The 19,618-nt window shown below is 40.2% G+C and overlaps 1 protein-coding gene across 1 annotated transcript in view; it reads left to right on the top strand.

The window, feature by feature from the left end:
* Positions 1–4,394: 4,394 nt before the first annotated feature.
* LOC150083164 (protein disulfide-isomerase-like) overlaps positions 4,395–19,618 on the top strand; it is a 544,047-nt gene continuing 528,823 nt past the window's right edge. The window contains exons 1-2 of the mRNA XM_090377883.1: positions 4,395–4,631; positions 15,799–15,996. Coding sequence (XP_090234009.1) covers positions 4,439–4,631; positions 15,799–15,996 — 391 coding nt within the window. The 5' untranslated portion in view covers positions 4,395–4,438. The remainder of the gene's footprint in view (positions 4,632–15,798; positions 15,997–19,618) is intronic.

Genomic DNA, 19,618 nt, shown 5'->3' with positions numbered 1-19,618 from the left:
AGATCCACCTTCACCGCTTACGGTTTTCCAAGAAATTTTATGCTGAGTTTTGAACTTGTCTAGCCATCCTACAGAAGCTTTGAACTGATTTACTCCCATAGATTTCGCAACCTCCAAAGCCTTTTCCCTAATAATAGGCCCATTAATGGGAATTTTTTTAGCACGTTCGCGACAAAACCCCTCATACGTAACATTGTCAATTTGACGTCCAACAGTTTTCGGAAATGATTTTTGAACCTGATCATTTCCGTGTTGCCAAAATTGTTTGAGCAGTTCTTTTTTCTTTAGGATGTCGCTTACCTGCGTCTTCCCGATTTTGAATTTTGCAGCGAGAGTGCGAACACAATTTTTTTGCCGATCATACGCATTAATGAGTTCGACTTTATCTTTTAAAGTTAAATGTTTACGAGAAGACATTGTGCACTTCACACGACACAGAACAAAACTGAAAACTGAAAAGACGAAAGGCCGACCATATTCCTCCCCCCCCCCCTGCACACACCGAATTCATCAGAAGTTTTACACGTGCCTTAAAATTCTTGAAAAAGGGTTTAGAACCTCGACGTAAACCTTGATAAAAGATTCTCTGAATTCTTGCTGGAATTCAGAGAATCGGAAATAGAAAATAAACACACGATTGAGGAAATACGTGGAAGAAAAGTTCCTAGAAAAAGGGCCGTAAGCTCGCCTGCAGTCCGTTATGGGGGGATCAAATTAAGTGCTAATCTAAACGAAACAGTGCAGATTGCCTGTCCGCGTCCGTTACAGAGAATGTCCGCTAGACAGAAGCTGCAAACCAATGGAGGTGAGTTGGGGAATTTGAAAATTTCCGTTATAGAGAGATGTCCGTTAACGAGAGGTGTACGTTAGGAGACGTTTCACTGTATATATATATATATATATATATATATGTATGCAGCACAGAAGAACTCGCAAATCTAAAAGAATACATACATATAAACGTAATAACCACATTATATATATGTATGTATATATATTGTTTGAAAATTCATTGTACATATACAAGGTGTCTGTCTGCGCGGTGGGATCATCACCGTCCTCCCCACACCGAGTGGAAAAGGCCTGGGTTCGAATCCCGTCGATGACGCGAGGAACTTTAATGGGCTTTTTTCACTCCGTGGCTGAGTTAGTTGGTCTCAGGCGTAGATAGCAAGGTTTTTCGTCCAGCAAAACAGGCAAATCAACCATAGAACATACGCAATTTACAGACACAAATACGAGTTAATGTATTTAATTACGGGTAACCCTAAAATAATATATAATATATATATATACAAGGTGTCTCAAAAATATTGGTACAAACGTTTAGGGGCGGTATCTCATCAGTTCGCGAGAGGGAAACTTTCTGGTTTACTCATTCAAGCAGTATTCGCTTCACGAAGAGCATGCTTCGATATACGAATTGTGAGCTAGCAGACATGCACCTAGTATTTGAGTTTGATTTTATTGGCGCAAAACGACTGCGTATGGATTAGCAGAGGGCAATGGACGAGCCGCTCAACGAATTTATGGAGAACGCTTCCCAGACAGACATGTACCGGACCATCGTTTGTTTGCGCGTGTGCATCAAAATTTGTGCGATTATGGGTCATTTAGAGGTAACAGAAGCAGTGCGGGCAGACCACGTTCGACGTGAACTCCCGCCATGGAAGAAAGTGTGTTGAATGCTGTCCAGAATAATCCTACTACCAGCACACACGTGCCGTTGCCTCTGCCTTAGGAGTGTCTCGTTGCAGTGTTGCAATGTTTGGGGGAGCAGTAACTGAACCAAAGGGTTCAGTTACTGCTCCCCCAAAATCATCCTGCACGTGTGGCTTTCAAGCAGTGGTTTCTCCAAGAAAGTGTTCAAGACTTGAATTTTTCAGTCTAAGTTTTGTTAATGGATGAGTTTTATTTCACTCGGGAAGGCTTATTCAATCAGCACCAATGCTCGTGTGGGCACACGACAACCCACACGGTGTGCGGCACAACATCGCTTCGCAATAAATGTGTGGGCAGGTATGGTCGGTGACTGCTTAGTCGGCCCAGACCTATTATCATCCCGCATGAGCTCCACTAAATATCGGATATTTCTTGAACAAGTTCTACCACGGTTACTTGAGGATGTTCCAGCAAATGTGAGACGCAACATTTGGTTTCAACATGACGGGGCACCTGCCCATTATGGAAGGTGTGTTCGTGACCATTTGAACAGGCGTCGATGGATTGGCTGTGGTGGACCCATTGCCTGGCCCCCATGCTCACCTGATTTATCGAGCTTCGATTTCTTTCTTTTGAGGGCCCTCAAATCTATCGTGTATGAATCGCCTGTGGAGACGGAAATGAATCTCGTGGCGAGACTCGTCTGCGCTGCTGCTACCGTCAAAGAAATTCCAGTTGTGTTCGACTGTGTCCACAAATCCCTACTGCGTCGGTGTCACGCATGCATCGCGTCTCATGGTGGAACCTTCGAGCATCTGTTGTAACATCATGAAATGCATCCATCTCGTACTCCATTGTTAATATTATGTGAAATAAATGTTTCCCACTAATTACTGTCTTGTGTCATTTCTGCTTCTTGTGCCCCTGCTACTCTTTTTCCCTTGACGTTTCCGGTTATGGGTTTCTATGCGATTCGCATTCCTTTAGATGTTACCTACCAGCCCTAAACGTTTGTACCAATATTTTTGAGCCACCCTTTGGCTCAAAAATATTCTTAGATTAAAATATATCAAAAAATTCTTAGAATAAAACATGTTCTTAGATTAATTGTCTTGCATATGCATTAATTTCAGTATATGTGAAGTCCTTATAGGTAGCACAGTTGGTGGGATCGCCGTCCTCATCACACCGCGTGAAACAGACCAAAGTTCGAGTCCTGTCGATGACGCCAGGAATTTTTATGGGCCTGAGACGGCCTAACGTGGCTGGGTTAGGCTGTCTAAGGCTAGAGTAGCATGGCGTTTTTTTTTTTTTTATTCCCGGGAACTCGGGTGTTTTGTCCAGCCAACAGAAAATAAACCCCAGAACACATTAAATTTACAATCTACTCTGAAAGCATGTGAGATTCCTTTTAAAAACTATCTGACACTTTGTGTTGATAGAGCCACTGTTACAATAAGCCTAAAAACTGAAGTTACAAAAATATTAAAAGTGGAGATTGAGCACTTGTAGGCTGGTAGGCTATCTTTATCATCCCATTAATTTTAGTGATGAAGAAGAGAGCTGCATGCCTGTCTCCCTGTGAAAGTGTGTGAATATTTGGTAGATATTTATTATCTAAAAAGAAGTGCTGAAAAGAAAAATGGATTTAAGCAATTTTAATAAATGCATGCCACTAAAGTAAAAAAGATTTCAAAGCATATGGGTACATTTAGGCTTCTTGGGTAAATGATAGCTAGACTGGTAAAAGAATTACAATCTCTGACAAGCCAATTTAAATAAGCGGCTAAAAGACATACGAGCACTTTTCAGTGTTACCAAATTAGCATTAGTGGTGGCATGTGATGCGGGAATGCAGGCTTATACAGCATCAGCAAAGAGAGAAAAAAAGAAGGAACCTTCCCTTTTTACCCATCTATCTGCTCCCAAAGGTTATTCCAGTAATCAACTACCCGTTGGCGAAAGGTAAATTTCCGCACATCTGTTCTGTGGTTGTCTTTCTTCAATTTCAGTTTGTGCCCGATCAGGTGCCTGGTCTGAGTGGGGGAGGATCTCATTGGCGTTGAGCTTGCTCAGTCCATTCGGGGCCTTATGCACCTCAATCAAGATCGACTTACAGCTGCCTGGTCTCCGGACACTGGAGTTTTCGGAGTTTGAGGCTTTCTTGATCGGAACGGCCTTTTTTTGTTCCCCTCGCCGATCTCATGTGGGCGGGCGGCTCTGCATCCTTCCTAGAATGGGGCTTCTACGCCTGTGGTGTGGTCTGGCCGTTGTCTTATGCAAGGGATGGTCACCTCCTTGTCCCTGCTGGCGGAGTTCCTGTATATCATTTGCAAGACCTGATGAGCTGTCCTGACAGGTGCATTATAGCCTCAGATGCTTATGCACCATAAAAGACATATATAAACAATCTACTTTATGGGCTTAGTCTCTGTGCTCCTAAAACCCTACTACTACAACTACATATGCGATGCATAGAATTCAGGGTTTGGTATGGTACGGAAGATATTGAATCAGACATTTACATGACCATTCTGTTATTATATCCAAGGTAAATTTTTCAAGAAAATTTAAATTGCGAACAGTAAAGATAACACGAAATAGTATCTGAATGACGTGGAGTTAACTCGTAAACACTGTTAACGCTAATTGATAACTATTTGGCCAATGTTTTGTTAACACGATCATATACGTATATTATAAACGCATGCGCTAACTTATTTTTGCCACGTTAAACTTCGGCGTGTGAGTTTTGAAGTGGTGTTTGTATCGATGAATGTGTGGTAACCGGCGTTCTTACGTGAAAGCAGTATTTAAAATGTTGAAGTTATACAGCAGTGTCTTCGTAATTGTAAATTTAGTATTTTCAAGTGCTGACGAAATTAAAAAAGAAGAAAGCGTTTTAGTATTAAACAAAGATAATTTTGAAACCACAATAAGCGACAAGAAGTATATACTTGTCGAATTTTGTGAGTATATTTTCTGTTTATTATGTGATTGAAAAAGATAGTGAATTCTAAGGAGCATCGATAAATAAAATATATGTATTTTATTTTGTAATTTAAACTTTTTAAGTCAGTACAGCTTTGTACATACGCATAGCGTTACTAATAATTTCGGAGTTAACGATACTAATATGTATCGTTACATAACGATAACGATTTTAATATGTATCGTTAATTATGTCCCCAGATGAATCGCGTGCTGATTACCTTAATTATTCATGATATGCCCTATTTGAATAAACTGTATTCAAATCTATTGGTGTGTTAAAAAGACTATTTTTAAAAGTTAATGACAAAAATAGGACGTTCCCATTAATAAAACACGATTTTTATATAGACAAAGAAAAATCAAAACCAAATACACCATTAACCAAATACACCAATGATTTTGTTGTTTCAAGCAACGTTGATATAGCATCAGTTGGAATACTGATCAGTGTTGCTGGTTTCACTGATTATAGGTTTCTTATTGTATGTTAGTACAGTTTTTGCCCAGATGGCAAAGAAAATATTTGGTTCTATGGAAACATCTGCTTGGGTTGCAGCTGAGCAGCTGTTTTTGGTGACCAATGTATATGATCGGCTAGCCATGGTTAGCAGTATTTGCTTTCTTGCTTCAGGGTATGTAACTTTATGCTCCACTTTATACTTCTTGATTTTTTTCCCTGTTTTCCAAAGGTCACACACACTTCAGAAAATGCAGGATGCTTCCTTTACAATTTGGTCAAGTGGGAGTGGAAGCTGTACAGTCTCCTTGGAGCCACAAATAGGGTACACAGCATCGCCTCAGCATGCCGTCTGAGAGTGGCAGTACTTCTGGTGCTTAAAGCAGTGAATGGTATTTGGAATGTAAGGTCAAATCTTGTAGTTTAAGTAACCTGTTTTAACAGAAGATGGGAGATTTGGAGTACTGAATGTCAAAATAATGGACCTGTTTGCTAGTAGGCTGCCATCTTTTTTTTGTCATAATTCTCTGTGCATGGGTCACTTTTTGTTCACTAAGCCCTTGTATTATCTCTTCAGACATATTTAGTAAGTCCTATTCACTGATAACTCCTTTGGAGATGTTGAGTGGTATGGGCATGTTGACACTAGAATATTGTTAATTTTAACAATTTTTCTGAGTGACTTGGCTTAGAAGCTTCAATTAGAAGGTCTCCAAGATTGAAGACGTTTAACCATTTTAGGATATCCAACAATCAGTTCTAAACATTTCTGTATTAGTAAAGGCAATAGTTTGCCAACAGGTTGTGTGGATAGTGAATGCATTATGAGAAATGCTGGCATGTCTGTAGTTTGTTTTTCTGTCCGTAGTCTCTTTGAATGATTCGAGTCGTGCTCTGAGTCAGTGTTAACAGGTCTGGAGCCTGTGGGCTCTAGTGGTGGATATGCATTGCCAGGGCCAGATTTAAACTTGTCGCGGGTCTAAGCTAACATGTACAAGGCCCTTCTCTCTTATAATTCACCTGTGACAATATTAAAAAAGAATTTTTTAAGATGGAGTGAGGCCCCTTGTAATGAGAGGCCCTAAGCTGTAGCTTGTTTAGCTTATATGTAAATTCGGCCCTGTTCATCACAATCCATCGCTGCTCCTTTTAGCCCTGGAAGAGGGAATTCCTTCTCCCAGGTTACCGGCTCCACCACGTGGAGGCAGGAGCAGTGATTTGGGAAATGATGATCACCAGCTATTCAATATCAGGTGTATGTTTTGAAGTAATCTCTCTGACACTGTGTGCATGTACACACATGCACACAATTCTAATACTTCTTTAGCTTCTGGAAACATTCCTGATAGGTTTCTTTTGGAATTGCTAATAATTCCTGTGAAGCATTCAAAATAATTTCCTGAGTCACAGAATAAATAAGAAAGGCAAAAAATAATAGCTTTTGAAATGAGATGCCTAAGAAAAATTTTAAAAAATAAATAAAATAAAACTAATGAACAAGCAAGAAAGGATCTAAATTTTGATTGCAAAATTTTGATTTTTTGCAAATTTTTTGATTGCAGCATAATCTACAAAAAACAACTTCAGTGGTTTGGACTTGCACCAGATGAAACAACAAAGGCCGCCTATTAGCACTGACAGGAAGAACTGGAGATAAGAGACCACCAGGAAGACTCAAAAGAGAATGGCTCCAATGTCTAAAGGAGAACACAGGCTTTCAGAGCTATTGACAAATGAGAGATTCAGGAGACCGGCAACAATGGAGGTCGATATCCAAATAGGGACAATTTGTGCCAAATGGGAGAATAGAATGATGATGAATGGAAGATAAAATTAACTTATAGGAAGTAATGAGAGGGGTTAGTAAAATGAATGAAAGTGGAATTTTTGCTATTATAAAGAAATCCTGAACTGGGTGGGGGATACATTCAAATTACAGGAAAAGAGGTTTAGTTTTAGCCAGCAAATCATTGATCGTTGGAACAGATTGCCTTCACAGGTAGTTGAGGCTGACAGTTTGAATAAATTCCAAATTTAACTGGATAGTTACCTATGTGAAGAGAGAAGCAAATAATTTGTATTTTTCTTGTATTTGTATTCTACTTATGTTTGTTTTTGTTTTTTTTTCCCCCAGTCAGTGCAGAAAAAGCCTGTGGTTTTCTTGCACTATATGGCTATTATTAACCTGACATTTCTTCTCCAACCCCCTAGGGGCTCATATTTGATGAGTATGGACTTGGCACACCCAGGATCCTGAGTTGGATATCATCATTCTTCTCTTTCTTGGTAACTCAGGAAATTTTTTGGCTGGTGCAACAAGAGCCTCAGGCTTCCTTGCACTATGTGGCTAGTAATAATAATAATAAGCGTATTTACTAAGGGGGTTCAGTAAATTATCTACCTAAAGTAGAAAAAAAAAACGCTATGCTACCCATAGTTATATTTCAGTGATTCTTGATTTATCATGTTCCAACATATCTCAACTTGAATCATACTAATTTTGATCCCACTCTGTTTTTAGGTTGTGCTGCTGTAACAGAAAGAAGGAAGACACCTGTTTCAAATTATGGATTTGCTGAAATTGGAGCATTGTTCAGTCATCAAGTTTCTCACTAAAGAAGGAAATGGGCCAAAGGCCATTCATGAAAGGGAGGTGTCTGTGTATGGCAGCAGTGCGCCTTCAGAGCACCAGGTGAAATTCTGGTCAAAACAGTTCAAGTGGGGTAAAGTGTGTTGATTTCTAGCGGCACCAGGGGTTTCGCTGATCTCTGCTTTGCTTATATTGTGGGTTTGCCCAGTGGGGTAGAGGAGTCCATCGAAGATGATCTGCATTCAGTAAGGCCTGTGACAGCAGGACCTTCAGAAATATTCCAAGCTGTAGAAACCCTTGTGCTGAATGACAGACATTTAAAGGTGCCCCAAATCTCTAGGGAATGTGATGTATCTGAGGGAACAATTATAACCATGCTCCATGAACATTTGGGGATGACTGAGGTCAGTGCAAAGTGGGTCCCCAGATTTCTGGCCCCTGTGCAGAAGCTATTCAGAGTACTGTGTGTGAGGAGAATTTAGAGCTTTATGGAAGGGATCCTGAAACTTTCATCTCCAGAATTCTTATGGGTGATGAAACATGGGTACGTCGCTGGGATCCTAAGACCAAGGAAGGATCAACAAGGGAAGCACAAGACTTCTCCCATACCCAAAAAATTTTGGACTTAACCTTCAGCTGGCAAGGTTATGGCCACCATTTTTTTGCGATGCTGAGGGAATTTTGTACATTCACTATTTGGAACACAAGAAGACAGTTACTGGAGAGTCATATGCATCCCTACTGTACAACCTAAGGGATGTCATGAAGGAAAAATGCTGTGGAAAACTTTCCAGAGGTGTTGCTTCTTCAGGACAATGCACCAGTGCATAGGTCACATGCTGTTGCTGCTGCTTTGACAGACTGTGCTTTACAGAACTTACCCATCCACCTTACAATGCAGATCTGGCCCCCAGTAACTATTTACTGTTTCGACACCTCAAGAAAAGGAACAGGCCCAGTGTAAGTTTGCCAGGGACAAAGTTTGATGATGTAGAGCAAATATCATCTTTTAAGGGCACAAAGGGTTATATTGTTGTACACGTTGGCACTAATAATATTAATAGTAGGAGACCAGCGGAATTACTTAACAAGTACAAGTCAATGCTGAAAAAAAGCCATGAGTTAGGGTTGAATTTGAAAGTGTCTGCAATTCTGCACAGACACGTTGGGAGGGAGTGTATGATGAGAGCCTGGTCGATCAATTTGGCCCTGGAGAGATTGTGCAAGGCTCAACGGGTAGAATTTTTCTCAGCCTGGTCTGTGCTTGTTAACAGGAGAGACTGCTTCTACAGGAATGGGATACACTTAAATAGAAAGGGTGCAAGAATTTTTGCTGATGCTGTTGAGGCAGAGTTAGCTGGGTCCGAAAACTGCTAGCTTGGGGGAATACATGGACTAATAGATTGAGTAGCTGCTGGCAGAGGTAAAAGTGATTCTTGCACTACTTCTATTAAAATGCAATTGAGCAGCAGTCTGGAAAGCAAGGCAATGGGGATTTCCAGGACTGCTGGGAGTCGTAGTGGAACAAGTAAATACATGGGCTGTGTTAGGGTAACTAAGAGTAGAAACTGGTGCATGTATACTTGCATGTACACCAATGCTAGGAGTATAGTTAATAAATTCGATCAGCGTGAAGTGTTAGTCAAGACATCAAAGGCAGATATTGTTGGGATATCAGAGACGTGGTGTCACACAGACATAAGCAGTGCAGAATTGGAATTTGTGGAGTACAATGTGTACAGAAAGGATAGATAGGACAGGAAGGGAGGAGGGGCTATGCTGTTAGTTAAGAAACACACAAAATCTAAGGAAATGCATCCAATTGATGTGGGTGGACAGTGCAATGTTGAGTCTGTTTGGTTTGTCATAAGCACTGGGAAAGGAAAAATGAGAGTAGCTGTGTGTTATAGGCCTAATGAATCTGATGAATATAATGAGGAATTGTGCAGAGAACTACTGGGCCATTAAATCAGAGTGTCTTATAATGGGGGAATTTAATTTCCCAAAGATTGACTGGAATTTGTGGGTTGGTCATTGACACACTAGCAAGGCTTTTGTGGATTTATTGGATGATTGTTTTCTACAGCAGCATGTTCGTGAGGCAACTAGAGGGAATAATACCCTTGATCTGATTATCAGTATTGATTCTTCATGCATTAAGAATCTGTAGATAAAGGAACCACTGTGTCAGTGATCAGTCTCCTGAAACAGGATTTACTCAAAAAGGTAATTACCATCAAGGGTAAAGTTTCGTAAAGGTGACTACGGTGGTCTGAGACAGTATTTAAATTCTATACTGTGGAACCAACTGATGATGTTACCAACAGCAAATTCAAATAAGAAGTTTTTTGAGCAGTGCAGATGGTCTGCAAGAGTAGCTCATGGTGTCTTGTCAATGATATACAGGAATTTCTCTAGCGGGGATAAGGAGGCGATTATCCCCTTGTATAAGGCAATGGTCAGGCCACACCTTGTGTACTGTGTACAGGTCTGAAGGCCTTGTTTTAAGAAGGATGTTGAGCTGTTGGAACGAGTACAGAGAAGGACAACAAGATTAGTGAATGGAACAAATGGTTGCTCTTACGAAGAAAGGCTTAAGTTTTGCAAATTAGTGTCTGGAAACTAGGCACCTGTGAGGTGATCTGATGGAGATGTATAAAGAATTGAATGGTTTGAGCATGCTCAATGCTGATGGGATTCTTCCTATTGCTCAGAATAATCGCCTGAGAGGACATAAATTCAAATTGAGGTAAGACGGTTGTAGGATAGATGTGCGGAAGTTTGCCTTTAGCGAGCGGCTGATTTAGCTAGTGGTTGTTGATTGCTGAAACAAACTTGCATCTGTCGTTGTAGAAGTTGATAGCTTAAATAAATTGAAGGCAGAACTTGACGAACATTTGGAGCGAGTGGATGGGTGATATAAGGGTTTGTTCTTTTTTTTTTTTTTTTTTTTTTTGGCTGATGAGCTTGCTTTTCTTTCCTCATATGCTAACTCAGGGTTGGCAGAATGGTTAAAAACAAATTTACAGAATTTCATGGTAGAAGTCCAATGAAGTAGCAAATTATGAACTGAAGTGGAAACCAGTTTTATGTATTCAAAAGTATACATAGAATTGAGTAGGCAGAAGTATTGAGTCACCATAGGATAATCCCATATGATTTAGAGAGATGTTAGATCTGAGTCCCATTGAAAACCAGAAAAATTCTTAGAGCTCTTCAATTTGGTTGCTGTAGTTAGCGAATGTGACTGGTGATTGTGTGGAAAACTGCAGCCAGTCTAGGGCTTTCTCATGAGTTATTCCAAGTTTCTGACCTGTGAAGTGCAGATTGATTGGTGAACAAAAGCTTGAACAGATGATGCATAACAAATGGTATCAATCGGTTTACCAAAATGTCATCCAGCATGTTTTTGCAGCTCTGGCAAACCCTAAGTTTTTATTTATATTTAGCCATTTTATTGACTTAATTGTTATGTTAAATTGTTTTCTATAAGTAGCTTATAGACCTAGTCAAGCTCCTTCATTTATTTTGAATTTAGAAAGCATGATTTTGAAAGTTAATTAATACTTAGCGTCTGTAGATTTACCATTCGTAACTTGCTGCCATTGTTATACGATACAACGTATATCGTGAACTAGATATCGTATGGTTCTTCAAATAGGCCTCTGGGGTTGGGTATACTCATACTGTGATTTTTAGTGTTTTCCACCAACCATGGAATAAAACGAAAGACGAAAAAACCCAAATTTCTAAAATATTTAATATATACAATAAATTATTAACAAACAAAATATTACTGATAGTAATTTTAATTACTGATAGTAGTGTGTTCTCAACACTGTTGAGAAAGAAGGCAGAAGCCTTTGAAAGCTTGAGTTAGTATTTTAGCGCTTTTAACCTGTATATTTTATTGCATTTTAAATTCGGTATTTTATTATTATCCTGTATATCACAGTTGTTTTATTTTAAAATTACTATCAGTAATATTTTGTTTGTTAATAATTTATTGTAAATATTAAATATTTTAGAAATTTGGGTTTTTTCGTCTTTCGTTTTATTCCATGGTTGGTGGAAAACACTAAAAATCATAGTATAGATATCGTATGCTTTAAGGTAAAACTAGTTAGTGGAACACGTAGCACAGTATTTGAAATCTGTTAGCTTAGTATATTATAGTATTATCAATTAATCAAGCAATAAAATCAATAAAATTATCAAGCACTTCCTAATTAATTTCACAAATATACGTGATCTCAATTGTAATCTCAACGATGTCCATTTCCACTTGCAGCCTGCCAAACCCCATGTACTTTTTCTGACAGAATCTCAGTTATCGATTGATTCAACTACTGCTCATCTCAGTTACCCAAATTATTCGCTGTATGATTCCTTTTGCCTCAAAGGTGGTACTTGTGCATATGTCCGATCTGATATTCCCTGTCGGAGACTTCGCAATTTGGAATCTCCTCTCTTTGATCTTCACTGGCTTAAAATCTCTCTACCTCACTGTGTCAAATTCATATGTTGTCTCTACTGTTCTCTCAACTCCACTAAGCACTTGGAGCTCTTTGACTTCCTCTTTGCAACTTGACTTTCTCCAGTCCAACATTCCTAACAGTGAGGTAATTTTCCTTGATGATTTTAATGTTCACAACTCCAGCTGGCTTCCGTTTTCTAGTCACACCGACCCAGCTGGTCGAGATGCTGAGGCTTTTGCAATTACTAATGACCTTTCACAGATTGTTCATTTACCTACAAGAATACTGGACAATCCTAACCATACAGCCAATACACTTGATCTTTTTCTCACAAACAACCCTTCTAAGTACACGGTAAAAGTGAGAGGTCCTTTAGGCACTTCAGATCACAACTTGGTGATTGTCTCTTCTCCAATGGGGGCGCCTCCGTAGCCAGGTGGGAAGGAGCAGCAGTGCGTAGCACACGCTTCTTGATTAGACCGGGGTTCGAGCCCGTCACCACCAAATACGGAGGATGCGGAAAGGTCAGGGAATGACTACCGCATATTCCCGGAGCAATATGGCCTTAGTTGCTAATGCTCCTAAAAACCAAATAACAAACAAACATCTTCTCCAATGGAACCTTTATCTCATGGCTATTCCCAACCTAGTGTTGTTTAGCATTACAAGAATGCAAAGTGGGATGACCTGCGAGACTTCTTTTCCTTGGTCGGATTACTGTTTTAAAACTTCTGATGTCAACGTTTGCTCAGATCATGTCAGTGAAATTATTCTTGCAAGAATGGAATCCTTTATCCCACACTCCACTTTAAAATCTCGTCCTTTACGTAAACCTTGGTTTTCGAATAAATGTGCCAAGGCTTCAAGAGAAGAATGTTGCATATCGTAATTGGCTTGTTTCTAATTCTTCAGTTTAATTTGCTGCATACACCAAAGCTCACAACAATTGTAAAGCAGTTATTAATCAGTCCAAACTAGATTTTGAACAGGCTAAGAGTAGAAAACTTTCTTCTTGACCTAATGGTAACCGAGCATTCTGGTCTCTTGCCAAACCTATTGGCCGAAACTTTTGCCCATCTCTGCTCCCACCTCTGTCTAAACCAGATGGTTCTGTTGTCACTTCAGCCAAGGATAAAGCTGACCTGCTAGCATCTCATTTTTCTTCCAACTCATGTGTTAATGATCTTGGTAAAATGTCTCCCACCATTCCCAACACGCTCCATTCAATGCCTCCCTTGGTCTTCCGTCCACTTGTTCTCAAAACCTGTGCTCCCGAACTTGCCACCTTTTTTCACTTTCTTATTCCAAAGATGTTTTCCTTTCTGCTTGGCAATTTGCTCATATCCAGCCAGTTTCTAAAAAGGGTGACAAATCCCTCCCATCCAATTATTGTCCCATTGCAATTACTTCTACTCCTTCTAAAGTAATGGTGAAATCAATTAACCACCAACTCTTAAACTACCTAGAAACCTTCCATCTGATCAACGATCACCAATATGGATTCTGTCAATGTCGATCCACTGGTGATATTCTGGCTTATGTTACCCATTTATGGACTAATTCAATGGAAAGGTTTGGTGAAACGTAAGTAGTTGCTCTTGACATCTGAAAGGCTTTCGATCGTGTTTTGCATAAAGGTCTTCTAAACAAGCTTCCATCTTATGGTTTGCCCACTGTTTTTCATAATTGGTTATCCAGTTTTCTCTCTGATCGCTCACTGAGGGTGATGGTAGATGGCTCTCTGTCTTTTAACTTCTCTACTAATGCTGGTGTCCCCCAAGGTTCAGTTCTTTCCCTCACTCTTTTCCTGTTGTATATTAATGACCTTCTTCCATTGACTGGAAATCCTATCCATAGTTTTGCCAATGATAGCACATTGCATTCCACTTTCCATTTTGAGAAACCTTGTCCTGCTGAATCAAGCTTCAACTCGAAAATCTGCTACCAATTCCTTAAATGCTGATCTTCAGGTAATTCTCCAGTGGGGCAAAGACAACTTAGTTGATTTCAACCCTTCTAAAATTCAGTCTTGTCTTATATCTCGCAAAAAGGATTCTTCTGCTCTTATGCTTATCTTTAGTGACATTTCAATTTCTAGGCAAAATGATATATCTCTTTTGGGGATTACCCTGACTTCTAATCTCTTGGCACAAGGACATTACAAATATTGCTTCCTCTGCATCTAAAAAACTTGGTTTTTTCTTTCGCTCTCGGCTTTACTTTTCTTCCAAAAAGCTGCTCACTCTGTATAATTCGCCCTGCCATGGAATATTGTTCCCACAACTGGGGTGGTGCCCCCCCAAAACCTCTCTCAGGCTTCTTGATTCCATTTAGAAGAGGGCAGTTAGGTTAATTAATGATTCATCTCTAACAGAGTCTCTCCACTCGCTTTCTCATAGACGTACTGTTTCTGCTGCATGCCTCTTCTACAGATACTTCCACGGGCACTGTTCTTCTGAATTGGCTTCTATAATTCCTGCTCTCTCTTTTAAAACAGTCCGAACATGTGCCGCCACCAGTCAACATCCATTTACAGTCCAAGTTCAAACTCACAGAACCAAATTTTCATCTTCCTCGTTTATTCATTCAACTGCCGTTTTCTGGAACAATCTTCCTTCATACGTATTTCCTGAAAATTACAGTCTACATAAGTTCAAGTCCAGTGTCAACAAATATCTTCTTCCGTCTTTTCAACCTCCAACCCAAGTACGGTACTAAGTACTATAGGTTCTATTACCTCATGTTTGGGGTTTACATAAAAAAAAAAAAAAAAAAAAAAATCAGTAAAATTTATTAATCTCGTTAAACTTCATTGTCAATTAAATTGTACTTTTTTTAACTAAATACATATAAAGAATTAGATTTTAAAAATGTAACATTATTAATTAATACATAACTTGATAGGAGCTACGGAAGTTATATAATGAAACTCGGAGATAATACTGGATACTGAAAAAAAAAAAAAAAAAAAAAAAATATATATATAGTGTTTTCACTTCATTGGAATATAAGTTTACGGTTATAATTTTGTATTGAAATTGAATCGAAATCATGATTCAAACCAGAGAAGCAAAGCAAAAGGCCCAAAGCAAATGGCAAAATATTTAAAATGATTTTGTTAAATTCTTTTTAATTGTGTTAAATTGATTTTTAATTGTTTTAAATTGATTTGAATTGTGTTAAATTGGTTTTTAATTATTTATATTTTACTCTAATGTAAGTTGCCGATTTTTTCGTTTTAATTTCTGGAGAGTATCATATGGAACTGTTTTACCCACTATATTGAGGTAAACTCCTCTTATTATTTTACAAATATTAATACCAACACATAACATAATGAGTATTACAGCTCTGATTTATACTATCTAAAAAAAATACAATAAGTATGCAATCCATTAAGACAAGAAGAAATATCATCCTACCACAAGCAGAATTAAAAAAAAAAAAAAAAACCTTTCCAAGAAATAAAAAAGTTTGGTGACTTTGTTTGTTTTAGTGCTATTGTTACCTTTCAGTAATGTTAATCTCTGTTAATGATGGATTTCTTTTAAGTGTTCTGTTAAGTGAATCTAGTGAATCTAGTTTTAATTAATTTTGAACGTCATTTTCTTTTCTAGATGCACCTTGGTGTGGACATTGTAAAGCTCTGGCTCCAGAATATGCAAAAGCTGCAAAACTGCTAGAAGAAGAAAACTCAGAAATTAATCTGGCCAAAGTTGATGCTACAGAAGAATCAGAATTGGCAGAACAACATGAAGTCCGGGGTTATCCAACAATTAAATTCTTTAAGGATGGCAAGCCCACTGAGTATACAGGTTAGTATTGTTTTATTACAAATGTTCATTGCACAATTCCTATAAGTGCTTTTTATGATATATAAAAAAATTTAAAATTAAAACCTTTGTCAGGCGCCTCCGTAGCCAGGTGGGAAGGAGCAGCAGTGCGTAGCACATGCTTCTTGATTAGACCAGGGTTCGAGCCCGTCACCACCAAATATGGAGGATGCAGAAAGGTCACAATGACCACCGCATTTCCCGGAGCAATATGGCCTTAGCTGCTAATGCTCCTAAAAACCAAAATAACAAACAAACAAAACCTTTGTCAGAGTAATCTCAAAATTCCTGTTCTCTACTTGCCTCTACCTGGAAGCACTGGACCTGGTTAGTCATGCTATCCTTCAGCAAGCTTTCTGCCTAAGTGAGTTCCTCTTTGTGGTAATTATTGATTTGCCTCTGCTTGAGTAATTCTTCCCCCCCCACTACTGCACTGCTTTACTCTCACATAGGTGGCTAGTACTGCTAATCACCAACAGCCTGTGTTGGTTGAGTTAACTGGTACTGGCTATAGTTAAATGGTGTATGACAGTTGTACAGTTTTACTATGTTCCCTTGCTGACCTATTAACCATAGCAAGTATAACCTCTGTTATCCAAAAATGCTCATCATACCACATTAAGCAACTGCATAAATATTCACATGGCTGGGCCTGCCATACTTTCTGCCAGTTGGGTAATTTTTCTCCCAAGCTGAATCTCCCTGACCCTTTCCAGGCTGATGTGTCCTATTCTTTTTAGCATTAGCATTAGTAGAGGCATTTGATGCAAGAAAGCAAGCTTATGCAGCATCAGCCAAAAAAAAAAAAAAAAAAAAACCCACTTCCACTTCACCCCTCTGTTCGTTCAAAATACCTGTCCAGCTGAGCCTTAAACTTATTTAGGCTATCAACCTCCACCACAAGGGATGGCAGTCTGTTCCACCAACCAACCACCCGCTGGCTAAAGGCAAATTTCCGCACGTCTATCCTACATCTGTCTTTCCTCAATTTGAATTTATGCCCTCTCAGGTGATTTTTCTGAGCTAGAGGAAGAATCCCATCAGCATTGAGCATGCTTAAACCGTTCAAGGCTTTATACACCTCTATCAGATCACCTCGCTGGTGCCTAGTCTCCAGACACTGTAATTTGCAAAACTGAAGCCTTTCTTCGTAAGAGCACCCCTTTGTTCCATTCACTAATCTTGTTGCCTTTCTCTGTACTCGTTCCAGCAGCTCTACATCCTTCTTGAAATGAGGCCTCCAGACCTGTATACAGTACTCTAGGTGTGGCCTGACCATTGCCTTGTACAATGGAATAATCACCTCCTTATCCCTGCTGGAAAAATTCCTGTATATCATTGACAATACTCCATGAGCTACTCTTGCAGCCCGACTGCACTGCTCAGAGAACTTCATATCTGCCTGCACAATCACCCCCAAGTCCCTTTCATTCTCTACCACTGTCAGTGTAGTACCACAGAGTTGATACGTTGCTCTGGGGTTGCTGTTTCTTTTAAGAACTTCCCTTAGTTCCAATAGAAAATTTTTCTTCTGATACCACAGCCTGTTAACCCAGTATCTTTTGACCCTTATGTTCTGTGATCTCCTGCCATTTAAGCCTGTTAAACGGATGGTCCCCTAGAGGGGACATTACCATGCTGCTGGGTAATGTCCTTTACTTCTTACACATGCCTTCTCCCCCCCCCCAACCCCTCAACGTGGGCACCTGTACGTGGTGAGGGGACCTCCCAGTGATGCTGCTGGTTTTCCAGATTAGCATCACTGGGATCCAACGCCCATACCTTGGTTCCAGGGTTACACCATTGGAATCCGGCGTGTGCAGCCGTGCGCCACGACCCGTGAAAGCGGAAAGGGGGATCCTGGTGGTTGAGGGGTCCAGCCTTAATACACCACTTTGGCCCCTGCTTCGACGAGACGGGTGGTCCCGGACCGGCTCGACTGGGATCAATCGGCGGGTGGTTTTATACTGCTAGGGTCAACTGCGTTCCAATAAGTCTCCCTCCCTTTGGTCCTGGGACGGGATAAAGACTTACTGGTAACGTGGGTATGGTGTTCTAAGCGAACTCGTCGTCCCATTCTTGTACGCAGTACCTGCTAGTTCACGAGTGGGCGCCCCCTCGTAGGGCTCCGTGGTGGGTGAGGTACTTAGGCATCAGACACTTTCTCTTTACTCATGAGTAATTTAAATCCTATTTCTTCTGGGGCCCCAACAAGGCCCCTACCTAATCGATCATCAGAGGATAATGACACCAATTCTGCTAAAAGAGCCAGAACTGAGGAGAAAACGTCATCCGTGACACCGCTTTTCCTAATTCTCCATTCCACCGGAGAGCAGTCAGTTGGGAAAATGTTACCTTTCTTTATCCAGAAAGGATTAGAAGGGATGGCAGGTTCACCTAAATCGGTAAAACAGCTGCGTTCTGGAGATATTTTAGTTGAAGCATCAAATACAAAGCATGCTGAAAAAATTTTGAATGCCACATCTTTAGGGGGAATACCCATTATCGTAACCCCTCATAAAACTCTGAACTCGTCACGAGGTGTCATATCAGAGTGGGATCTTCTTCACGTTTCTGAAGAAGAGATCTGCTCTGAATTGAAAGAGCAAGGAGTGACAGCTGTGAAGCGAATATCTATGCATAAGGATGGGAATCTTGTCCCTACCCGAGTTCTCATCCTAACATTCAACACCCCACGGCCTCCAAGTTCCATCAAGGCAGGGTACTTAAATTGCCCAGTGAGGATTTACGTTCCAAACCCACTGAGGTGTTTTAAATGTCAGAAGTACGGCCACTCACAAACAGCTTGTCGTGGTAACCCTGCCTGTGCTCGATGTGGTGCTAAAGATCACGAGAGCAAGGAATGTATAGCTCCTAAGCCAAATTGTACTAACTGCCAAGGAGAGCACCCTGCATACTCTCGAGCATGCCACCGGTGGAAGGACGAAAAGGAGATTCAAAAATTAAAAACGGAGCTGAACATATCCTACCCAGAGGCCAGAAAACGCATCCAACCAGTAAATAGCGGGAAGCCTTCGTACGCCCAGAAAGTTTCTGGTAAAATTACGATTGGGACCCAAACTGATATGACTGTTCCCCCAAGGGACTCTTTTACTCCCATCGCCCGCTATTTATTGAGTTCACTAAAGCCCACCCAAAAATCGCAATCAGCTGCCACTCCAATATCGGTACCTCCCAGTGCTCCAGCATTAACAACAGGGAGCACTAAATTAATATCACAGAAAAGTGAACTGCCCAATTCAGGACAAGAAATAATGGATGTCGAGACCAAGGAGGTACATGATGAGCCAGTCTTGGAACTCTTTGCGGAGGAAGAAATGGACACAGGACAGCATCCATACTTCCCCAGGAAAGATAAATCCAAGTCTGACAAAATTAAGCCCTCAGCACCTCCGAAGCCGCCTGATGGACCCACCAAGCCAAAATAATGGCTAAATTCCTACAATGGAATTGTCGTGGATTCCGGCGAAATACTGATGACATCAAGGCCCTCCTGCAAAAAGCACGAGCCAGTTTGCTTTTGTTTGCAGGAGACTTACAAATGATGATCCCACAATGCATAACATCACAATCTTTCGTAAGG

Source organism: Mastigoproctus giganteus, chromosome 7, assembly GCF_048544385.1.
Source record: "Mastigoproctus giganteus isolate SK-2022 chromosome 7, ASM4854438v1, whole genome shotgun sequence".
Lineage (NCBI taxonomy): Eukaryota > Metazoa > Arthropoda > Arachnida > Uropygi > Thelyphonidae > Mastigoproctus > Mastigoproctus giganteus.
The sequence above is the reverse complement of the archived record's forward strand: the minus strand, read 5'-3'. Positions and strand labels throughout refer to the sequence as shown.